The sequence below is a fragment of the Mycteria americana genome, chromosome Z (genome assembly GCF_035582795.1).
Source record: "Mycteria americana isolate JAX WOST 10 ecotype Jacksonville Zoo and Gardens chromosome Z, USCA_MyAme_1.0, whole genome shotgun sequence".
NCBI classification, from domain to species: domain Eukaryota; kingdom Metazoa; phylum Chordata; class Aves; order Ciconiiformes; family Ciconiidae; genus Mycteria; species Mycteria americana.
This window is the reverse complement of record NC_134396.1, coordinates 79,792,906-79,812,140: the sequence shown is the minus strand read 5'-3', so window position 1 is coordinate 79,812,140 and position 19,235 is coordinate 79,792,906. Positions and strand designations below refer to the sequence as shown.

At 45.1% G+C, this 19,235-nt stretch overlaps 1 protein-coding gene across 2 annotated transcripts; it reads left to right on the top strand.

Moving 5' to 3' along the window:
• Positions 1–509: 509 nt before the first annotated feature.
• On the top strand, positions 510–18,856 carry ZBTB5 (zinc finger and BTB domain containing 5). 2 transcript variants are annotated; one of them, XM_075526298.1, is made up of 3 exons: positions 510–1,194; positions 8,362–8,740; positions 13,936–18,856. In XM_075526298.1, exons 2-3 carry the CDS (start codon positions 8,697–8,699, stop codon positions 15,962–15,964), a joined length of 2,073 nt encoding a protein of 690 aa, XP_075382413.1. In that variant the 5' UTR covers positions 510–1,194; positions 8,362–8,696; the 3' UTR covers positions 15,965–18,856. The 2 variants fall into 2 exon arrangements, with proteins under 2 accessions (XP_075382413.1, XP_075382414.1); XM_075526299.1 differs by lacking the exon at positions 8,362–8,740.
• Positions 18,857–19,235: the final 379 nt, after the last annotated feature.

Sequence of the window (19,235 nt, the reverse complement as noted above, 5' to 3'; positions counted from 1 at the left end):
CGCCCCCTGGGGAAGTGGGATCCGCCCAATCACGGCTGTGCTTATTGCCGCGTCCTGGGGGGAGGAGGGGCGCCGTTGCTTATCAGTTATGAGACCGCTGATTGGTTGGTGGGCGGGCCCGCGCCACAGCCCCGCCCACGCGCGCCGAGTGGGCCGCTGCGCGATGGCGTCACTTCCGGCCGCTGGCGCGGCCGCCGCAGCGCAGGACCCGTGGGGGCGGAGCCGCGGGAGCGGGGGACGGGGCCGCAGGGCCGAGGACGACGGCCGTGCCTGGCCCTTCCCGCCGCCCGGGGCGCCCCGCCGCGGCCCTTCCCGCCCGGAGAGCAGAGGCAGCGGGGGGGGGTGGGGACCGCAGGTGAGCGGGGGCGGTGGCCGGCCCGGCGGGCGGTGCCGGCGCCAGGCAAGGGTGGGGGGGCGGCCGGGAGCGCGGAGAGGGGGGGCGGGGGGCGGGTGACGTGGGCTGCTGGGTCGGGGCCGGGCGGGCGGGGCGGACGGCGGTCTTGCTCTGGGCGGCCGCCCCTTCCCTGCCCCCCCCGCGCCGCCCCCGCCCCGGGTAGCCCCACCGGGCCAGCTGGAAGCCCCACGGGAGGCGGAGGTGCCCGGGAGGGCGACGGGCTGCGGGCAGGCCGCCCGCGGCCCCGGTGCGTGCGGAAGAGGGCGGCCGCCAGCGCTCGCCCGGCGGGGAGCGCAGGAGAGCGGCAACGCGGCCGGCGGTGCTGGGAGTCTTGGCGCGGCGGGGCCTCGCGGCCGTGTGGCGGGCGGAGCGGAGCGGAGGGCGGCGGATGGCAGCAGCGGTGGATGCTCCGCCGGGTGGCGGGGAGCGCGGTTCTGCGGTGCTGACAAGAACCCGTAGGACAGCAGGCGGTTCCCGCGGGCCGGTGGGGGCCTCGCTTCTCCCCGGACCCCCAGTTTCCTTCGCGGGGTTTCCATCCGCTGGGGACTCGGGGTTTCTGTGGGCCTGTTCAGGCGCGGGCTTGTGGCGGCAGGGTCGCACCGGCGAGCTGCAGAGCCCCTGCAGCAGTTGGGCGCTCCTGCCCGGATCCCGTGGAACAAAGCTGCCGCTTGGCCTCTGCAGCGGGTCTCCTTGAAGCATGTTTGGCTCTGACCTGGTCAGAACAGACAAAACTGCGCTGCCAAGTGTGAGACGCTGCGTTTGACAAGGAACCTCTGGAGGGCCTTTTTGTTGTGTATATGGTAATGTTTGTGTAAGACACAAAACTAAATATCTGGATGTGTTTTCAACTGCTAGTGATGGAAGGATTAGATGTAGATGCTATCTTGAGTGTTGAGAGGGACATAAAACTTGGATATTCCAGGTGGTGTAAAAAAAAAATAAGGAAAAAAAGGTATGACAGTTCTTCATTACAGTGCCTTTCAGTGCATTCAGGAATGAGCACAGGAACAACAGCCTTTCTTATCTGTCAGTTAATGTAATGTTCTGGAATTTTCAAAGAAACGTATCTTCAGATGACACGTTATAAATTAGGTTTTACTTTCTTGTACTTGGTGTAATTACTGAATCATAGTTCCTCTTGCAGAGGGTGGCATACAGGTGGAGAGGTGTTACACGTACTGCTGGTGTACAGAAATTGCGTGCACACCAGTTGCTTCTCTGGGATGTATGTGTTGTCTCTGCGGCATTGACCTGACTCGCTGCCAGTTTTTCTTATGGTCGTGCTAACGAAGGCAAACTCTACAGTGGTCAAGCTGGTAACCGTGTTGCACTCTGATGTAAACCCATATGCTATAAAGGAAAGGTAGACCTGGAGTGGTGTCTGTGTAAAAACAGAGAAGGAAGTTACCATCTTTGAACTGACAAGAGCTGCTTAATTTCTTCCTCCACCTTTCAAAAATCACTCAGAAGGATTTTAGTTAATTCAGCATAATACATTCAAATAATGTAAATTGTTACATTCTGGTGTGAATTTTAGACCTTGATTAAGACAATGTGTTCTTTAGAATTCTTCCTTAGTGCATGCTTGTATTGGGTTTCGTGGCAAGGTTTTGGTAGCAGGGGGGCTGCAGGGGTGGCTTCTGTGAGAAGACACCAGAAGCTGGCCCATATCGGTCAGAGCCCATTCCAGCTGGCTCCAAGACAGACCCACTGCTGGCGAAAGCTGAGCCCATCAGTGATGGTGGTAGAACCTCTGTGATAACATATTTAAGAAGGGGTAAAAACTGCTGTGCAGCAGCAGCTGGGAGAGAGGAGTGAGAATATGTGAGAGAAACAGCCCTGCAGACACCAATGTCAGTGAAGAAGGAGCAGGAGGAGGTGCTCCAGATGCCGGTGCAGAGATTCCTCTGCAGCCCGCGGGGAAGACCATGGTGAGGTCCGCATGGAGGTCCACGGTGGAGCAGGTGGATGTGCCCTGGAGGAAGTGCCAGTCTGTGGGGAGCCCGCACTGGAGCAGGTTCTTGGAAGGATCTGTGGCCCCATGGAAAGGAGCCCACGCTGCAGCAGTCTGTTACTGAAGGACTGCACGCCATGGAAAGGACCCATGCTGGGACAGTTCTTGAAGAACTGCAGCCCATGGGAAGGAGAGGTTTGTGAAGGACTATCTCCTGTGGGAGGGACCCATGCTGGACCAGGGGAAGAGCATGAGGAGGAAGGAGCAGCAGAGATGAATCGTTATGAACTGACTGCAACCCCCATTGCCTATCCCCCTGTGCTGCTCGGGGGGAGGAGGTAGAAGAGTTGGGAGTGAAGTTGAGCTGGGGAAGAAGGGAGAAGGGTGGGGGGAAGGTGTTTTTAGTTTTGTTTTTCTTTCTTTCTATCTTAACTGTGTTAATTATCGGCAATAAATTAAATTGATCTTCCCTAAGTCGAGTGTTTCAGATGGTAAATAGTGAATGATATCCCTGTCCTTATCTCAACCCACAAGCTTTTCATCTTACTTTCTTCCCCATCTTGCTGAGGAGGGGGGGTGAGAGAGTGGCTGGGTGGGTGTCTGATCAACCCACCACAATCCCAAAATAGACAGAACTGTGCAGTGTATCCATGTAGATTTTTTCCTTTCTGAGGGTAAAATGATAATGTTAGAAGATCAGGTTTTGAAACGAGTTTGGGAAGATCAGAAGCAGATAATTCAACAGTTCTCACCTGAAATACAGTAGTTATCTGTTGAATCAGTTATGTGCATATAGTTATTTGCTTAGGCTGAAGATGTGTGGTACTAATGAATCCATTGTGATGGCGGCAAACTAATATTTGTTACTTCGATCTTAACCACTTCCTGGCAAAAGCACATTTATTCATTATGCAGTTAACCCTAGTTTCACTGAGGTTAAAAGCTTAGGCAAAGGAATCACCAAGGAAGGTGGTTGGACAGAGCTGTTTAAAATTCTTGAACTTCTGGTAAATAGTGAAGTTGAAGAGCTAGATTTAGAAATGATTGCCATCTCGAGCAAGAAAACATAATCTCACAGACACCTAGTGCCGAGGTGTCTGTGGCTGCCCTTTCCTTTGAGATCCTTGCCTGCAGACCTTTGGTTCTGCATGATGTTTGTGGTTTGATTCATGAACTGGGGGTGAAGGTAGGCAGGAGAAGCTGGCAAGTGAGTTTCCTTTGGAGTGCTGAGCATTCTTGTGAGAGGACGATGGTGGTAACAGAGACTGCCATGATACCATGAACCTCAAGAGAAGTTTTCTGAACTGATAACGTAATGGTGAGTTCAGATCAATCCTTGTCAATGGCAGTTTGTCTTCTCATGCCCTTAGATGGCTGTATGGCCAGTTCTGTGTAGCAGCATTCTCTGCTTTTCCCTTTCTAAATAAATCAAATTGTGATACTGCCCAAACAGCTTTCTTCAGGTGTTTCACTGTGCAATGCCTAAAAACCTGTTGTGCTCTTGGGAACAGCCGTTTTCTCATATCTAGATACAGTTTTTTAGCTTCATAAGATCAAGAATAGAATCCATGGCCACCTTTTCCTGTTTCTTATTGATACCTAGAAAACTGTGCTTTTGTAAGTTGATCAGAAAAGCATATATCAACTCTTTTGGGAGAGACTGACTGTGAAAGCTATGGTACTGACCTTGAAGCCCAAACAATGAAGGGGTTAGCCAGGAATTTTAAGGAAACAGTGTTCAGTCTCTTCAGAATATACAGCAGTACAGGTGTGTTAAATAGTGGAATTACAACAAAGAAACAACCCCCCTGGTGACAAGCTGAGATGGCACATCAAAATGCAGGAGTGTCACGTTGCAGTCTCCTCCTGTGTGCCTTCCTCTGAACTATCATACTGTGCTGCAGGATCTAGAGACTGCGAGATGCATCACAGGACTGGGAGGAGGTGAGTGGAAATGTGAGGAAGCAGGAGGATGGCTGTGTCACAGCTAGTGTCCGTTTCTGCAGGTAACGAAGAGTGTCTAAGAAAAATCTGGCCTTTTTAAGGAAGCTTTTTGTTGCTCCTTTCAAAGATGCTCTTTGCATCTGGCAGGCTGTGCTGTTACTGTTTATTAATGAGTTGGTGTTGCCATAGGTTGGACTATCTGTTTGCAGTACCTTTCAGAGGATGAAAAAATAGTAAGCCATACGCTAATCTCTTACTCTTCTCCAGAGGGCTGATGGAACCAGAAGCAGCTTTTGCAGGGCAGTTTATCCTTTCTGATTCTTAGACAAGTTGTAACTCATCCTCCCTGACAATAGGGAGATAAACTGTGTGTGTTGAACTATATATAAAACCTGGGTAAGGAAACACCTCAAATGAGATGCTGTAAGCTCAGCTGTCAGTCATGAAAGTCACTAGTGGCAGGTAGTTGTCAGACATACCCAAAAAATGCCTTTCATGGCTGGCACTCACCATATTGTTGCATACACGAAAGCAATGTTACACTGGAGTCTACTTTCGTTGTATGGGGCAAATCCAGAAATCATTTTAACTACAGTTAACTAAAATTCCACCATATGTTCAGTTTGAAAACACTCTCAAAGCAGAGAACACACACCCTCCGTGTTTCAAAGTGACAAAACTTGCTGAAGATGTAAAAGAAAGTGAAGACTTCCATTTCTTCCTGCCTCTACCCTCCCACTGTCCTGCTGCCTTGTTAAAAAAACGACATAACTGATAATAGAAAGTGTTTTCTAAAATAACACTGACTCGTATCTAGATTTATGTTTGTATTTCAGGCTTCAGGGGAGCTTTTTATGAGGTGTATTATTTCAAGCACAATGATTAAGCCCAGTACAAGCTTATTGTAATGTTTTGTAAAATGTAATTTAAGCTAAGAGGCAAACAGTTATTAATATTATATTGGCACACTCAAGTTTTGTCTGTATGCCAGGGATTCCTGTAGGCTTTGTACCTAGAATATCAAATGCATTTAAATACAGATTGTTGGGAATGGCGTTTGAGATGCAAGTAATAAATTGTCCTCCTTTTATCTGATAAGGGAAAAACCAAGTACCTATTCTAAAGTTTTCAATAGTGTATTTGTAAGGGAGATTTCTTGTGATATCGTTCTACTGAATGATATAGTTGAGGCAGCTTTTGTTGTTGGTTTTGGTAACACAAAATCAATTACTTCGCAAACTCTTTAAAAGCTTCTTTCGGGGGAACTTGAGGTTGCATTTGATTTTTTTTTGTTTGTTTGACTATGTATGTTTGACTTCTTGACAGCGGCTCAGGATTGCAGTGTAATCTACACTGTCCTTTAGTACTGGACGTCATAATAAAATTTTAAATAGATCATTATTCAGAGTTGTTATTTTTCACACTATTTTATAGTGAGTTAACTTTAACTTTTTTTTAAAGAAGCAAGAAAAAAGTTTTTGATTCTGCAGTAGTTTCAGTGCATGTATTAAATACTTGCCTTGTCCCATCTTGCTGCAGATTAAGTATTAGAGCAGAGGGATTTGATGGAAAAAAGGGCTGGAAGTCTACATAGTATTATCAATGCTAATCATTCAAGAAATAGAAAGAAACCATATGAAGACATTTTTACCATTAAAAGTAGTAGAAATATGTGCTAATAAAACCTGAATTCCTATGGAAGAATCTATAGTGTCCCTTCTCCTGCTATGTGATTGTGTTACCAGCTGTCCCTTGTGTTTCCTACCTGCCTGGGTGGGCAGATGGCAGCACAAGTGCCTCATTCATAGCTGTGTGTGCAAACTGCCCAGCTGGATGGTTTGGTTTTGGATGTTTTGTGTTGTTTAAGAGAATAAGGGAACTAATTATGACTCTGTGAGAAGTAGTCCTTATAAATATGGCTTCTGCTGTAACCAGACACCAACTTCAACAAAAAATGGGGGAATTCAGTATCTAATGTCCTCTTTGTTAAATTTGGTTGGAGTTGACAGAGAGACTCTGAGGTTAATAACTAATGAGAGATTAATAAACAGGCTGTGTAATTGTAAATTGTAGGTCTTTTTTCCTAGAATTTCAAAACACTTGCACATCATCTTCCCAACTACGTACTTTTAAATCTGATGCTTTCTTAATATGGAAGGCTTCATTTTAGAAATTTAAGCCTTACCTTCATGCAGGTATATGAGGAATATTTTACTATGCGCCACCATGAATGTTTGGTTATGTGATCAAGCTCCTCTGCACAGCCGTAAGGGAGCTTGGAGAGGCAATGGCAGGAGGGAGAGCCCAAACAGTACCCTGCGGGGCTGCTCCCAGGCCCATCCCTGGAACAAGCCCATCGCAGGCCCAGAAGAGCACAGGACACAGGTGGGAACCCAAGTCAAGGACCCTGAGGAAGGAGCGCCCTGTCCAGGCCCCTGCCAGTGCAGTCCCAGCAGAGCCTTTGCCCAGCGTCCTGGTGTGACCCATCACAGTGAGTCGCAGAGCAGCTCTGTCAGACTAAGGGGGTTGCTGCCCACTGCTGGGACACATGGGAAAACCAGCTTGGGATCCCACAGGACTTATTACAGGATGTTTAGGGGAGGAACCGAAGGTGGGGCAAAGGAGGGGTTTAGGGGATTTGGGTAGGAACAAGTGTGGAAATATAGAGAGTTAAGGGGACAAAAAGGGCCGGTCGTGTGTAGGCAGTTGGCTGGGCAGTGTGCTTGCCTGGCTGTGCCCTGCACCTGATCAGCGCCATCTGTCCTGCTCGTAATTAAATTCCTTCCTGGCTCTGTCCTGGGTGAGGGCTCTCTGGTTGGTGTGAGTGCAGCCACAGGGCGGAATGTCCCTGTGTCCATGGGACATTGACTAGAGCAAGTGTGGGTGTGTGAGTGTCTGATGGCCAGTGAAGATCAACCTGGATGAGCTGGTGAAGTGGCTTGGGAGCAAGGGGGTCTGTGGGTCCCTGAGGGCAGCTCTGGGTGTGAGAGCGCCTGTGTCGATAGGGGCGAGAACATGGGAGAGTCAGCTGTGGGAGCAGGGGAGTCCTGGTTGGCTCTGCGTACCTGTGATGGTCTGTACTGGCAACTGGAGCCAGGCTGTGGTCTCAGGGGCTTGTATGCCTGCGGTCTGGGGATGGGGAGACTGCGACCCAGGGGACAGCCACTGGGAGGGCCAGCTGCTGGAAGGGTCCACCTTGTACGCTTGTATGTATGTTCTTGCAGGTGGACTTCCATCCTGCCCTGCCAGAGAGGGGAGCAGGATGAGGTATCTGCTGCTGCCTGTGTTTGTGTGAGCACTGAGTGTCTCTTGCAGTGTATATGGGTGCTCTGTGCATTTGTGCCTGCTGAGAATGTGTCTTCTCCCGCTCTCCTGGGACCTGGGGACGTTTAGCAGCAGCAGCCTCGCCTCTCTTGGGCTGTTGGATCTGCTGTGGTATGTTTTCCTCTAGCGGTGAAGAGGCAAGTTAAGTATTTAAATATCTACTGAGCACACTTTTTATTCAAAGGTTAATTATCTTTTCAAGTGTGTAATCAAAATGTTAGGGAGAAAATACTTCCTTACTCATTTTTACCAAGTCAATCTTACATGAAAAAAATTCACAGTTCTCTCCTAAAACTCTTCAGAAAATACCAAAGCAAGCTGTAAAATTGAAAGCCAGAGAGGTAAGTGTATATAAAACTACACCTCCAGTGACTTGTGGTTTAGTGCCTTCCCCAGGTAGAGGTGGCATCTGAATATTCAATAGCTCTCAATTGATTTTTCTACAATTAATCTACGTAATGGCTGTTGGATTAATGTGTATTTGCCCATGGCAAGGAGTTCTGTAGCTTTACTGTGTTGCATGAAGGAGTGTTTCTTTGGTTCTGACCTGCTGGTTTCATTTCTTAGGCCTTAGTCCAGGGACAGGCAGAATGGTTGTTTTCCACTCAGGATTTTGTAGATGTTTTTTCATTGCTTACCCTTACAATTTTCCTGGCTCTGACTATTTGTATTTACAGTAAAACCAGTTGTAGCTGAACAATTTGTAATAGTTTCTTCTCATTTGTGGTCATTTGTTTCATTATAGAACTAAGCTGTTCCCTTTCCCACTGCTTTCCAAAAGGCCACTGGACTCAATGTCTGCTGCTTGTACCGCTGATGCCTCCTGAGTCCCACTGACTGGATCTGATTCAGCAGAAGATTTCATCTAACATTTCCTGGGTCCCCAGGATGTTAAATGGAGCTGGCTGTGAGCTTCACAAACGCTGCAGAGACTGGCTACTGAAACCACTCACTGCTCAGTTGGGAGCATCTCTGTCCTTCATCCAAATAGGCATTCGCACACCATGTGATGGGATACCACCCACCATGTGTTGGAGATGTTGGGTCGTTTGATAGGGGAATGATGGGGATGTGCAGCCCATGGGTGGTTCAGGGGAGTCTTCATGGCCAGCTGTTGCTGAAAGGCAAGGTATCACTGAAGCAGGAGGGGAAGACAGAATGAATGTGCGTATCCAGAAATAAGTCACTCGTGTATTTTGATGTTGACTTAGATGCATTGCCTGTATTTAGTAACCTGAAGTAGCTCATATCTCACAGAATGTGGTATGTGCATAGTATGCAATGTATATGACTTAAATCTAGTTCTATAATTTTCAATTGATCTTGTACAAGATCTCAGCTTCACTGTGGGGTCTGTGCTTGTTGATTCTGGTTTGAGGACCTCAGCCTTTATGGTGTAGTAAAAGTTAAATACCAATCCAAATTAACATTATCTGAAGCAAAACTGGGGTTTGACTTGTTTCAGGTCACAAAGGATGCAATCATTTTTGGTGACTGTAAGCAAGGACTCTCTCTGAATTCTGAAATCCAAAATCATTGGGCAAAATGATGACTCCTACCTGTTTTCTCTGGTTCAAATATATACTGCCGCCTGGGCAGAAATACCCTGGACCATCTCTGTAACCCATACTCCTTTCCGGAGTCCAGCTCATTCTTTTATTGATGTGAAATCCTGTCCTCATGTGGTTTGGTGTTTTCCACCTCCACTCTTCTCTGGACATTGGTTCGAATGTGTTACTACATAGTCTTCTGAAGCACACCACCTCCTGGGACTGGCTTGATAAGGGCAATGCATGAGCTCTCAGGTATTTTGTATTTTCTGCAGTGTGTTTCCTAAAATGTCCTAAAGCAGTGCACAGACTGGGAACTACTTGGGTGCTTGTGAACAGCTTGCCTCTGACGACCCTTGAAGCTGGAGCAGTCTCTGCTGGGCCCTGTGCTTTCTGCAGTGAAGGTAGAAGTGGAACGATTTTGTTCTTGGTTGCAGATGGGGCACAGCAAAGTGCTCCCACCTTAGCTGTCTTTGTAGGTGGTGGTGGTTATGGTTCAGCACTGCTGTGTTTTGGGAAGTCACTGTAGTTAATACCACGGTGTCCTGCAGTTCTGGTCCTTAGAGAAAGGAGATCACTTGGCTCTCCTGGTGTGGTGGGTGCCTGGCGTTGTCCAGGGTGTCTTCTGGTGGGCTGTAGCATTGTACACTGTGCAGATCAGCCCTGCACGTAGCCGTACAACTGTGAGATGGTTCCTTGGAGCTGCCCCTCTTGACTGGGGAGTGAAGTGAAAAGAAAGTCGACCAACATCCAGGCCCCCAAGGGCACACTGATGCTATAGTGATGGTTCTCTAAATGGAGCAACAGAGAGAGTTTCTTTGTTGCTCTGCCAACTGTTGGGCCTCCCCATCTCCTACTCTTCCTCTCTCCAAATTCCCCCTAGATCCTGTATTTTAGTCTCGTGAAGCCAAGGATAGAGTGTTATCTCTGGCATGACACCTAACCCATCTCAGAGCTGAGCAAAAGAAAATAAATGAAGAATTTTTTGGCACTCCCCTCTCAATTTTTCAGACACCTGTCTGGAGGGCAGCTTTCGTTACAGAGGAGGTCGTTCCTGTACAGTGCTTACTGGAACAAGGTAAGGCATCAGTTTAACCAGATGTGCAGGAGCAGCAAAGGCAGACAGCGATGTAGCAGCACTCGCAAAGCAGCCCTGGCCTCTGCCACATTCCAGACACTTCCTGCCGGGACTTGTGGCTCTTGTCACAGGCTCCTGTCTTCCTTTTGTCCTGCTGCCTGAGGTCAGTGAGTTTCAGGGTCCGCTCTTTTGTTCCTCCTGCCTCCTACAACCACCAGGAAGCATTTCTTCACTTTCTCTTGTGTTATACTTCTCTCAGAGGAAATGTGTAGAAATAAAAACTCTGCAATTCTGAAGTTTGTCTTGTTTAACACTTTTTTGTTTGAAAATGTCATCTTATTTTTACTGTCAGATATGCATTGGTAGTGAAAGATAAATAAAATCAACTATTATCTGTATTCCTATTTTTTTAAAAAAAGCAGCAAACAAATTCTTCTGTTTTATTACATAACTTCATTTATAGAGATAAGGGAGACTGTGACACAGTAGTTAATTAAATCTCATTATGGTGCTTATTTCAGGCATTCAGGCATCATAGCCTTAGTGCTGCCAAATTAGGGAATTTTTGTTGCCGTGGTAAGCCTGGACCCTCACCATTGCTGGAAGGCATAAAGTGTAATTTATTTCTTCTTTTTAAAATACACAGGAACCAATTACAGTTGGAGGCAACAGATTTGTGCCAGCAGAAGTTTTGGCTTTTCAGTGTTCAGGTAAAACTGGTTCTTTGCAAGCCTGTCTCCTTTGGAGAGGGGCAAGATTCTTTGTGCAGTGGTGAAATCTTTCTTCAGCAAAGACCTGCAAAGTGTATGTCATGTGCCTTAGGGAAGGAGGAGGTGGGTGAATGCCAGCTGCCTCTCGGCTGGGGAACAGCCGCTGCTCTTATATTAGCTCCAGCCTGGCAGCTGAGGCGGGCAGGGGCTGTTTCGTGACATTTTTTTGTGACCTGATGGTTTCAGTCTTTTGTGCTTTCATGTTAGTTTGCCACCTCTTCTGGCATGAATTCAGATCTCCTCGCCTACTATACTACAGATTCCCTTAATTTTATGTAGCCCGATGTTAGTCCAAGTGCAGCAAAGGCTGCAAAGTTGAGCAGGTCCCTTTGTTTGTCCAGGTTGCCCCTAAGGGATTTCATAAGCCTGGGAATCAGAAAATGGTAGCTGTTCATCACACAGTAGTGTCCATTGTAGCTTCAAGACAGGCTAAAAATGGAGAGTATCTGCATCTAAGGCCTTCTTAACCTATAGCTGTCTGTAGTCTCCTGTCCCTGACAACACAAAACTTTGTTATTTAGTGGCAAGCATTACAGAGCACAATTGCTCTGCCTATCCCTTCCATAGCTATTGGAGACACTGGCAAGTTTTGACTGAGGAGACTGGTATTTTAAGTCCAACAAGGTTTATATAGCTGTGGGTCTAATAGAAAAGGGGGGGCCTAGCTTTATATGCTCGCTGGATGGAGAACCCAGCACGTGTTCAGCTCGTGTTTGTTCTGCCCTGCCAGTGGATGGTGTGACTGGGAAACCTCACTCAGCCCCAGGCCCAGCCTGAGCTTCCTCTGGGGCCAGAGGGGATTTGGCGTGATGGGGTGCGGCTGAGGAGCAAGTGGGGTTATCATGCAGGCAGTAAGGACACAGAGAGCATCTGTTAACTTTGTTTCCTAATGAGAAACCTAATCTCATGCTGCTTGCAGAGTAACTCCTGAACTAGTTCAAAAGATGTGTATCCTTTATAAAAAAGGATCAAGAACCCTTCCATTTTCCCTTGACATGTTAATGGTGATAATCCAAGGCTGGGGAACATTGCAGATACACTTTCCTACTTTGAGCTGAGTTGCTGCCGGAAGCCCATGGATCTTTCTAATTCTACAGGTGCCTGCTTACATTTGCATAAATGTGTAAATCCATCAGTGACCTTCTGTGTATTGCTTGGCTTTTTGACCTTTACTGGCACAGCCTTACAGCAGTATGCCTCTCGAAGGTGGTAGTCCCCAGTCTGCCCTGCCTCCCTCACTGCCTTTTGCCTTGCAGCAAAGGAGAGTGGAGAGGTTCGAACTGCTGCAGGCTATGTGTTTGCACAGGCTGAGGGAGCCTTTGTGGCCACATGCTGCTGTTGCTCCATGCCTGCAATCTTGGGAGTTGTCCTTTGCATTTCTGAGGTTTTGCTTTTTCCTTCCAAGGAAATAGTTAATCTGTGTCCATCCGGGTGAACAAAATTGCAAAGTAATTAACAATCTACATCAACAGCTGTACCTGGTTTCCTCTGAATGAATGTGTGTACTTGGCAGCCACTGCCTATGGCCTGAGCATACCTTCTGAGCAAAGTTGTATAAAGTGAAACACCTGTGGAGAGTTTGAAATACAGATGTTATTTCTGAGCAAACTTTTCTTTACTGGTCAAACGTGACTATGGGAAGCTTTATTTGCAATTTACTCACATAGCTTGTGACCATGCAGATATGCAAATACGGCATATGGTTTGTTCACAGCGTGTGTATTTGAGGACAGAATTTCTAAATTCGCAGACTCACATTTGATCCCTCTTCAAAAGTATAATTATTTCTGTGTGACCTTTTCTTTTCGCTACTATACAGTCTTCTTGTGTTGCATGATACTGTGGTATTGCTTTTGAAAAATAAACGTGAACACAAAAGTGTGTGCGTGTATGCCCCGTTCATGTAGCCTTTGTTGATGAATCTTATACTTTGTTGATTTGTCATGAGAAAAAGTAGAGATATCACTGCAACTCACCTATTTAGTCTTAAGGTGAGTCTACTAAGATTTGACTTATGTTCTGTTAATGGAAATTTAAGAAGAAAACACCCCTAAGTTTGTCTAGTTGTCTTGTTGAGTAGTGCATAATTTTGTCAAAAGCTGTCCATAACATCCTTATGGCCCAAGAAGGTTCATAAGGAATAGCAAGTACAGAGACGGCTCTTAACATCGGCAAACTTTTCTATCTTTCTACCATTTTTCTTATTTTGTGGGCAAAACAGAGGACTTTCAGTGCATCCCAGCTGATAAACTGTAGCGAATAAGAAAATTGTATTGCACTTCTGATAGCTAAAGGTGGCAGTTTAAGATAAGAGCTGACCACTTGTTCCAGTGCAGAAGAGTCTCCCTTCTTTTCCATTAACTCTTTTCTATGTTTCTATGTGAAAAGCAGATACTTGAATGACAGTTCTGCACAGTAGCTGAGAAACTGTGCAGACAGTCATTTGCAGAAGGTGAAGCTGGATTAAATGAGATGAGAATTAAAGTTCAGACTTTTCAGTGGGAGGTTATCTAATAACGTGAGCAATTTATCAAAGGTTGCAGTAGATTATTCACAATTAGATTTTTTTAAAAAATCAGGATTAAATGTTTTACTGAAGAGTGTGGTTTTGGACAGGAGCTAACAGGTGAAATGACCTGCGTTATTCAGTTGGCAGCAGAGCTGCCTGTGACACATATGATGCTGAGGTGGCTGTTATACTAGGTCAGCTCCATGGCAGAACTTGTATTTTCTTCCTCATCCTCCTCCGCAAGATTGCTAGCTTTGATATATGGTACTAGCGTGGCAGTGGTAAATTAAGATCAGTTATTGTTCATCTGTCTTTCAGCCATCATCTTTCATTTTTAAACCTGGTTTTGCTGTGGTCTGAATAGGACTTCAGCCATTTTTTATATTATAGTGTCTTCTGTTTTGTTTTATAGGATCATGGATTTTCCAGGACACTTTGAGCAAATCTTTCAGCAGCTCAACTACCAGAGGCTTCATGGCCAGCTTTGCGACTGTGTGATTGTGGTGGGAAACAGGCATTTCAAAGCCCATCGCTCTGTTTTGGCAGCATGTAGCACACATTTCCGAGCTCTGTTTACTGTAGCAGAAGGAGATCAGACTATGAATATGATTCAGCTGGACAGCGAAGTGGTGACAGCAGAAGCTTTTGCTGCTCTGATAGACATGATGTATACTTCCACACTAATGCTTGGGGAAAGTAATGTTATGGATGTCTTGCTGGCTGCTTCTCACTTACATTTGAACTCTGTTGTTAAAGCATGCAAACACTACCTTACTACCAGGACGCTGCCGATGTCTCCACCGAGTGATAGAGTTCAAGAGCAAAATGCACGCATGCAGAGGTCTTTCATGCTCCAGCAGCTTGGACTGAGCATTGTGAGCTCTGCATTAAATTCCACTCAGAGCACAGAGGAACAACCAAATACTATGAGCTCCTCAATGAGAAGTAACATCGAGCAGCGCACTACTTTTCCTATCCGTCGTCTCCACAAACGTAAACAGGCTTCTGAAGATCGGGCCAGGCAGCGCATCAGGCCTGCCATGGATGAATCTGTTTCTGATGTGGCTGCAGAGAGTGGACAGTCAGTAGTTCATTCACGGGAAGATTTCTTCTCGCCCGATTCACTGAAGATTGTGGACAACTCTAAGGCTGATGCTGTTGCTGATAACCAGGAGGATAATACTATTATGTTTGATCAGTCTTTCAGTGCTCAGGAAGATGCTCAAGTGCCCAGCCAGTCCGACAACAGTGGAGGAAACATTTCACAGATGTCCATGGCATCCCAGGCAACGCAGGTGGAAACTAGCTTTGACCAGGAGGCTGCTTCTGAGAAGAACAACTTCCCATGTGAGAATCCAGAGGTCAGTCTGAACGAAAAAGAGCACATGAGGGTGGTGGTGAAGTCTGAGCCCTTGAGTTCCCCAGAGCCTCAAGACGAGGTGAGTGATGTCACTTCCCAAGCGGAGGGCAGTGAGTCTGTTGAAGTGGAGGGAGGAGTAGTGAGCGCAGAGAAGATAGAACTGAGTCCTGAGAGCAGTGATCGTAGCTTTTCTGACCCACAGTCCAGTACTGATAGGGTGGGAGACATCCATATTATGGAGGTGTCAAATAACCTGGAACACAAGTCTACTTTCAGTATCTCAAATTTTCTAAATAAAAGCAGAGGTGGTGGCTTTGGTGCTAGTCAAAACAGCGATGACAACATTCCAAATACCACCAGTGACTGCAGAATGGATAGTGATGCCTCCTATCTGATGAGTCCAGAGTCGGGGCCTGCTGGTGGCCATTCATCTGCTACCGTCTCTCATGTCGAGAATCCATTTAGTGAGCCTGCAGACTCTCATTTTGTTAGACCAATGCAGGATGTGATGGGTCTCCCCTGTGTACAGACGTCTGGGTACCGGACGGCAGAACAGTTCAGCATGGATTTTCCACGGTCGGGCTTGGGCTTGCACTCCCTGTCAAGGGCAATGATGGGCTCAGTAAGAGGTGGAGCTAGCAGCTTTCCTGGCTATCGCCGCATAGCCCCCAAAATGCCTGTGGTGACCTCTGTCAGGAGCTCCCAGCTGCAAGATAACTCATCCAGTTCCCAGCTGATCATGAATGGGACCACTTCTTTTGAAAACGGGCATCCGTCGCAACCTGGTCCGCCACAGCTGACAAGGGCATCTGCAGATGTCCTTTCAAAATGCAAGAAGGCCTTATCTGAGCACAACGTCTTGGTTGTAGAAGGTGCGCGCAAGTACGCATGCAAGATCTGCTGCAAGACGTTTTTGACCTTGACAGACTGCAAGAAACACATCCGTGTGCACACGGGAGAGAAGCCTTATGCCTGCCTGAAGTGTGGCAAGCGGTTCAGCCAGTCCAGCCACCTGTATAAACACTCCAAGACAACCTGCCTGAGGTGGCAGAGCAGCAATCTGCCTAGCACTTTGCTTTAACCTTTTTCACCCTGGACCTGAAGGAGAATGCCAGTGCAGACGTTTAGCTCCCTGAAACACCGCAGGAACATGAACACTATTTTCTTCAAGGCTGCAGGCTCAGAGGCTGCTCCTGTTGGTCAGTGAACACTTACGTGTGATTGTGCCACACACACAAAAGTCTTGGTTCTGTCAGTTGGGGATATTACTGTACCTACCTCACAGGGGTGTTGTGAGGCTTAAACAGCTATAAGCGAAGAACCTGGAGATCCTGAGAAGTCACGCTGTAGATGTGTGAAGCATTACTATGATGTACGTTCAGGCCTTGGGCTGATGGGGATATAATCCCTAAAGCTAAGCAGTTCCTTTGCAGGGCAGAGGGGTGAGAGCGTAGTTATCTCATGAAGTAGCACGTTTCAAGAATGAGAAACTGAAGTGCAAATTTCCTCTTTTTTTCCTAAAGTATTTTGTAAAAGTGAAAGCATTTAAATAAATGACCTGTAAAACAAGTTGCTGCATTATGTATGGGCAGTAATGCAAGAGCTGTTTAACTAATGCAGACTGTGTGTCTTTAAAACAGAAAAACAACTTTGGATGCACCTGTCTGACATAATGCTTTAAAATATGCTAATTATAAAAATAGTTCTAGGGTTATGAATGTATGTTTGGCTGTTTTGTAGTAAAGGACACTGTGTAATGAAGGTGCTTAAATTAAATCCAAGACAAGTAACTTTTGGACTGCCAGATGTATATATACTTTGAATACAGCAAGATCTGAATGTTTGATTTTTTCTGTAGAAACTTGTATTAAGTGATAAGTGAAGTGCTGTTTCTTGTTCGTGCTATTCTTAGCAGTATTTTAACCAATTTGTATCTCCTATGTTAAAATTCTATATACACAGAAGTCTGAAAAGAGCTTGTCTTTGTCTGCTTTGTTATTTTGAAGGAGAGAGATAATTTGTGATGGCTTTTTTTACGGTGTATGATAGTCTCTTGCTGTTTCCAGATGCTGATAGTCAATCTGATCCCCGTTATTGCGTAAGCATATTGTCCTTTTCTGACACTCTTATCTTCAGGCTTTAATTTCCTCCTCTGTACACTTACTTTCTTTCACAACTATGGATTGTTCCTCAGATCAAACCAGTCAGGAATGATCCTCATTTGCTGTATTTATTTATGTCTCTCTATAAAATGTAGTGGTCAAATCCAGTCCTTCCACTTAAAGTAGCATCATAAATTTACTTTTCCACATAAATGTAAAAAATCTAGCATAAATTTAATTTAAAAAGTAGCACTGTACACTTTGTATAGCAGAAATTCAGTGATCATTATTCTTCAAGTGAATCATATAAATCTTGTTTTAATTTCCTCTTCTCTGATACCACTGTAGCTAATACTGTCTGCAGCCTCTTACTTTCTTTGTTAAAGATGCACATGAACTAACTACTGGCGTTCAGCATATTAGGTTTCTAAATAAAATTTTGGAGCACTTCTGCTGATAAACGTTGCTCTACCATATAGGAGCTGGGTCAGGGCTACAGCATGTCCATTCTGCTCAGGAGAGACAGAGGATTTGCATTTCATGGTATCTAAGTCAGAGAGCAACAGCTTTCCATTAATATAAAAAAAATTTGCAAACCTTCCCCTCTTGATTTTATTCTGTATAGCAAATGTATCCTGTGTGATGATATTCAGCAGTTTTATGGAGTTTGTGCTACCTAATAGTTAGCCTTCTTAAACATCTTGGACATATATTTGGATAAACTGAAAATAAAATCCTAATCCACAGTCCTGTAGGTTATTTAGCAGGATGAACTATCAAAACTGTTGAAGCATAGAAACCAAACAGTCATTGTCAGACCAAAGGAAACATGGAAATCTTTCTGTACTTGGCTTTATGTGAAACAGTAGTCTGCTAATGAAGAAATGTGTCTTCATCTCTAATTACATCCCTTCACATGGAAAAAAAAAATGCCAAATGTCTGTCAACGTGTCATTTGCACCTTGAGCATCCAAGGTGAACAGGAACATGGAAACATAGTGAATGATTGGATTAATTCCTTTAAAATGTTAAGATTTTGTCATAGGATTTATTTAATGGTCATATTTCTGGCTGTTGATTTCATAAGCATTAAGGAAATGTGCTGCATTTTTTTAAAGCATTGGGATATGCCACATTTTGTTTGATAATAATTTTGATATCAGGGGACTAACAGCATTGAGCTATACTAAACAATCTCACTGAAACATCAATAAAATGCAGTATTTTGTACTTTAATATTTTCTTGTGTTGCCTTATTAGTAATGTTCTGATTGTTTCATCTTCCTTGCATTTCTAGTGTTTTGTTTTAAAAATAGGGGGTTTTTTACATTTTCGATCTGTTTCCTATAGCACATCTGAATTCCTTGAATTCTTACGATGCATAAGAATAAAGAGTCTATGTGAGTAAGGAGATTAGAGTAATTAAGAACTAATATCAGCAGATAACATGTTTAACTGTACTTTTGATCTGTTTTTATAAAAATTTTAATGTCGTGAAATATCAGACCTTGTGCAGGAGGACTGCTGTCTTCTTTCTTTAAGAAAAAATTCAATTTGGAGCATTTTTGGAAGTAGCAACATTAAATTTCATTATTCATTGACATCTAGTGCATCTGGAGGAGCACACTGCAAACCCAGGAGCCTGTGGCCAGCTTGTTGCTTTCCTAGTCTTCCACTATGAAGCAATATCTCAGAATGGTATCTCCACTTAGCTATCCCCTACTGTAAAATGAGAGTACCTCATCTCAAAGCCCAGTAGCATTGTCAAAGAGCTTATCACCCTGATTTTTGTTCAAAATTTAACTTTATAAATGCTACAGTGAGCTCTCACATGAAGATGTCCGTATGTTAGTATTATGAAACATCTGAAAATAAACCCTACATTTTTGTGCTGCTGTGTCTGACTTGGTTTACTTGTTTATGTTATCCTGGTGTCTTTGCCAACAGCATATAATGGATTGACTAAACAAGTAATGCTTGTGTGTTAGCTGATTGGGCTCTTTGTGTTCCTGCATTACTTGGCAGTGCAAAATAAGCCTACTGAAACGTAGGCACACACGTAGGCATTTTTGTCAAATGAAGCCAAGCACATAGGACTGCCCGTGGCTGGCCTCCTGCTTCATGCTGAGGCTTTGGCAATTTTGAGAGGACATGTAATACCTAATTGACAAGAAGTGGATCTGTATTTGAGCCAGTATAAAGTCTTGCATTGTCACCTCAATGCTTTGTCAGCTAGTTTGAACCAGTAGA